This window comes from Labrus mixtus, unplaced genomic scaffold (assembly GCF_963584025.1).
Source record: "Labrus mixtus unplaced genomic scaffold, fLabMix1.1 SCAFFOLD_101, whole genome shotgun sequence".
Classification (NCBI taxonomy): domain Eukaryota; kingdom Metazoa; phylum Chordata; class Actinopteri; order Labriformes; family Labridae; genus Labrus; species Labrus mixtus.
This window is the reverse complement of record NW_026870107.1, coordinates 1-5,000: the sequence shown is the minus strand read 5'-3', so window position 1 is coordinate 5,000 and position 5,000 is coordinate 1. Positions and strand designations below refer to the sequence as shown.

Here is a 5,000-nt window from a genome sequence, read left to right as displayed (position 1 = left end):
TTCCCCCCCCCCACCCTCCTCCACACCTTGTTCCTCTGATGATTCTAATGAGACCTCAGGGGAGGTTTGGTGGTGACATCACTGTGTCTTCTAGCAGTGATGATGTCACACTGTAAAAACGATGATGTCATCCTCTCTGACCAGATTGAGAAACTGCCCTTCTGGGATAAATAAAGTTTTCTGAATCTGAATCAGCCTCTGGACTGTGCTGGATGTAGTCCAGGTGCATCATGGGAGTCCTCTGCTCAGACTCAGTGTGGTGTGTCGTCGTCCTTCATGTTGAAACTGAGAATTACAGCAGCAGTGATGTGACTTGAACGCAGCATGTGTTCATGTGTCTCTGTACTAACCCCCCCCCCCTTCTGTGTCTCAGCCATGTCTCCAGTCCTGGCGGGCTTCCTGGGCGCCGGCGTTCTGGTTCTGGTGGTGGTCGTTCTGGTCCTGCTTTGGTCCTTCTGTCAGCGGCGTTACCTGCGGATCTCTGGACGCTACAAGCTGCACGGCGACCGTTACTGTGATGCAGAGGACCCCCCCTACAAGTTCATCCACATGCTGAAGGGCATCAGCATTTACCCAGAATCCCTCAGCGGCAGCAAGAGAATCGTACGCGGCATCCGGCGTGCTGACCGCTCTGACCGTGACAGTGAGCGAGGCTGCCCGGGCGCCACAGGGCGGGGCATGGTGCTGGTGGACGCAGAGAACAACATCCTGGACGTCCCGGGTCAGCTGCAGATGAGCCACCTGGTCCCCCCTGCTGGGCCAGGCCCCGCCCACAGCCAGGCTCGTCTGGAGCGGGCGCTGCCGGTGCGAGCAGACTACTGCTGCCTGGACAGCAGCTCGTCCAGCAGCAGCCAGACCAGCAGCAAGACGGCGTCCCCCTTCACGCCGGCCTCCTCGGACCCCGAGCCCGAGCCCAGCCTGGGCGCCATCAGCCTCACTGTCGACTACAACTTCCCCAAGAAGGCCCTGGTGGTGACCATCGTAGGGGCCCGGGGCCTCCCCGCCATGGACGAGCAGGCGGGCAGCTCGGACCCGTACGTGAAGATGACCATCCTCCCAGAGAAGAAGCACCGCGTCAAGACCCGCGTGCTCAGGAAGACCCTGGACCCGCTCTTCGACGAGACCTTCACCTTCTACGGCGTGGCGTACAGCGCGCTCCCCGAGCTCACGCTGCACTTCCTGGTGCTCAGCTTTGACCGCTTCGCACGCGATGATGTCATCGGGGAGGCCGTGGTGCCGCTGAAGGGCGTGGACCCAAGCACGGGGAGAGTCCACCTGAGCCAGCAAATCAGCAAGAGGAACATGCAGGTGAGGGGGGCGGGGCTAAACGGGTTGCAGGGGTGCAAACTGGGAAATTCACCCTTTTGGATCCCAAATATGTCATTTGTGTGATTCATTTAGATCTGCAATAAAAACATTTGGAGGAAGGGGGGTCCCATTTATAAAAAGGGACTGAAGGTTGGGAGCAACAGAACATAGATATCAACAAGCAATTGTGTTTTTCTTATTGTTTCTTCTTTAGTCTGAATGATAAAATCTTCTGTAAATTCACATTTTAAAGCTGATATTTAAAAAAAGTCTTCCCGGGGGGGCATGCCCCCAGACCCCCGTAGGGGGTTTGGATCCATGTCACCTTTTTCATCCCTGATGAGTTTGCACCCCTGGGGTTGTTAAAGGAGTGCACATCCATAGAGTTCACTTCCTGTTTCAGAGACGCAGCGATCTGATTCCCAAACATGACAGGATTTGAAAACGCTGGGAGTGAGGGAGGAGGAGGGAGGGAGGAGGCAGGAGTAAGTAAGGGAGGAGGAAGGGAGGGAGAAGAAGTGAGGGAGGAGGAAGTGAGGAGGAGGAAGTGAGGAGAAGGCAGTGAGGGAGGAGGGAGAAGGGAGTGAGGAGAAGAGAGTGAGGGAGGAGGGAGAAGGGAGAAGGCAGTGAGGGGGGAGGCAGTGAGGGGGGAGGCAGTGAGGGAGGAGGGAGTGAGGAGAAGGGAGTGAGAGAGGAGGAGTGAGGGAGAAGGCAGTGAGGGAGGAGTGAGGAGAAGGGAGTGAGGGAGGAGGAGTGAGGGAGAAGGCAGTGAGGGAGGAGGAGTGAGGAGAAGGGAGTGAGGGAGGAGGAGTGAGGAGAAGGGAGTGAGGGAGGAGGAGTGAGGATAAGGCAGTGAGGGAGGAGGAAGAAGGGAGGAGGAGAAGGGAGTGAGGGAGGAGGAGTGAGGAGAAGGCAGTGAGGGAGGAGGAAGAAGGGAGGAGGAGAAGGGAGTGAGGGAGGAGGGAGTGAGGAGAAGGGAGTGAGGGAGGAGGAGTGAGGAGAAGGGAGTGAGGGAGGAGGAGTGAGGAGAAGGCAGTGAGGGAGGAGGAGTGAGGAGAAGGCAGTGAGAGAGGAGGAGTGAGGAGAAGGGAGTGAGGGAGGAGGAGTAAGGGAGAAGGCAGTGAGGGAGGAGGGAGTGAGAGAGGAGGAGTGAGGAGAAGGGAGTGAGGGAGGAGGAGTGAGGGAGAAGGCAGTGAGGGAGGAGGAGTGAGAGAGGAGGGAGTGAGGGAGGAGTAGTGAGGGAGGAGGAGTAAGGGAGAAGGCAGTGAGGGAGGAGGGAGTGAGAGAGGAGGAGTGAGGAGAAGGGAGTGAGGGAGAAGGCAGTGAGGGAGGAGGAGTGAGGAGAAGGGAGTGAGGGAGGAGGAGTGAGGGAGAAGGCAGTGAGGGAGGAGGAGTGAGGAGAAGGGAGTGAGGGAGGAGGAGTGAGGAGAAGGGAGTGAGGGAGGAGGGAGTGAGGAGAAGGCAGTGAGGGAGGAGGAGTGAGGAGAAGGGAGTGAGGGAGGAGGGAGTGAGGAGAAGGCAGTGAGGGAGGAGGAGTGAGGAGAAGGCAGTGAGGGAGGAGGGAGTGAGGAGAAGGCAGTGAGGGAGGAGGAGTGAGGAGAAGGGAGTGAGGGAGGAGGGAGTGAGGAGAAGGCAGTGAGGGAGGAGGAGTGAGGGAGGAGGAGTGAGGAGAAGGGAGTGAGGGAGGAGGAGTGAGGGGGTGAGGGAGAAGGGAGTGAGGGAGGAGGAAGTGAGGGAGGAGGAAGTGAGGGAGGAGGAAGTGAGGGAGTGATTTCAGACACATCCTCTGATGAAAGTGTAAAGCTTGTCTTATATCAGGACTGAAGACAGACATCGTCTCACCTTGTGCAGGTAGAGCTGCTGTCTGTGCTCTGCTACTCTCAGTCAGACTCATTTATCAGTTAGTTACACTGACTCTGACATGAGGAGGAGGCGGGCCAACTGGCTCGCTTTATGGCGTTTGTAGGATCGACTTCAGGCTTGCGTGGCGCCTGGCTGACCCGGGTCTATGTGAACACTCAGTGTGTTTACATGGGAGAGCTTGATGAAGATACCGATTAGCTACTCAAACAGACAGCTGACAGTTTATATCTCCATCAGATCATGGCTGACTCCTCTACGCTATGTGGCGCTGTACCTCTTTCAACATGTGGTTATAGAGCCACTTCCTGTTGACCTAAACGTCACAGCAACAACAAACTATCTGGAGGCGTTCAAACAAAGATGGCGTACGAGGAGATGGACGACGCTACAGCTACGTGCATTATTTACATTCTAATAATTCATATTAGAAGAACAACGGCGATAACAGCAGAAGGACGCCGTTTCTGGAAACAACACTTCTATTTATTACGTCGTCTCTTTCCACTTCTCCTTTCAAATTCTCGAACGTGCACAGAACGCGAAATCCGATTCCGATACGATGGCTGAGTTTACACGCCGTTAGTTTGCAGACTATGAAGGACTTATCGAGGTGTTCTTCTCCGATAATGAGATGTCCGTTATGGTCCGATGTAGGTCGAAACTAAGATGTTTACATGCATTTTGAAAACAGCGTCTGATACCATCAGGAATTCAAATATCTAGCACCATGTAACACTACTGAGTGACACACACAACACTGGAGCTGAGTGGACACAACACAGAAACAGAAGAGCTAGAGCGGGAACACACACACACAGCAGGGAAGCAGTGTGAGAACAGTCTCTGAAGGGGGAAGGTAGAGGCCCGGGTAGGAACCAGACGGAGTCACAGCTCACACTGATGGATCACTGCTGAGTTATTACTGTTTCTTTAATGTATTATATTACAGCCTACATGCGTCCGTGTTGCGTTCCTGAAGAGCTCATTCAGAGTACTTTAGAACTTTACGGGTTAGACGGGCTGGCGCCCATCAAGACGGGCCGGTCTGCGTGCACGGGCTCAGATTGGTTCAGGCTGTGTGCTTTAGTGTGTACCACTTCTATAACCGTTGCCATGGTTAGAAACAGGTATCAATATTGTTGGTAGAGTCACATCGAAGTAAATCTCTTGTGTCCTGACAAACACAAACATCCTGACAGTGTGACTCCACTTAGAGTGAACACACTGCTCTGTGTGTGTGTGTGTGTGTGTGTGTGTGTGTGTGTGTGTGTGTGTGTGTGTGTGTGTGTGTGTGTGTGTGTGTGTGTGTGTGTGTGTGTGAGTGTGTGTGTGTGTCTGTGGTCTGTGTCTGTGTCTGTTGATTTTAAAGAATGTGAACGTGTTATTAAATCAAGTCGTTCTACTCAAAACACTGAAATTATTCAGGTTTGGAAACAGTGTTTGTTTTGAATACTCATTGACACTACTGTGTGTGTGTGTGTGTGTGTGTGTGTGTGTGTTTCAGTGTGAGACTCGTGGCGAGCTGCTGGCGTCTCTCTCCTACCAGCCGGTGTCTCATCGCCTCAGCGTGGTCGTCCTGAAGGCTCGCCACCTCCCAAAGATGGACATCACCGGCCTGTCAGCCAGTGAGTACACACGCTGAGCAGCAGGGGGCGCTGCTGCAGCATCACTCATCAGATCAGTCACACAGGACGAGATGTTAGAGGGTCTCTGTGTTTGTTCACCACCTTATTTGCCTCTATGAAGGTCTCTCTGCTGGTTGTTCACACCATCAGAGTTTTACATCACAGCTCAAAATGGAGGAACAGAATCAGTCAAAGGTTCAAAAC

At 54.0% G+C, this 5,000-nt stretch overlaps 1 protein-coding gene across 1 annotated transcript in view; it reads left to right on the top strand.

The window, feature by feature from the left end:
* syt11a (synaptotagmin XIa) overlaps nucleotides 1-4,828 on the top strand; it is an 11,059-nt gene extending 6,231 nt beyond the window's left edge. Inside the window, exons 2-3 of the mRNA XM_061033333.1 lie at nucleotides 374-1,308; nucleotides 4,676-4,828. Of these exons, the coding sequence (XP_060889316.1) occupies nucleotides 374-1,308; nucleotides 4,676-4,813 (1,073 nt within the window). The 3' untranslated portion in view covers nucleotides 4,814-4,828. The remainder of the gene's footprint in view (nucleotides 1-373; nucleotides 1,309-4,675) is intronic.
* Nucleotides 4,829-5,000: the final 172 nt, after the last annotated feature.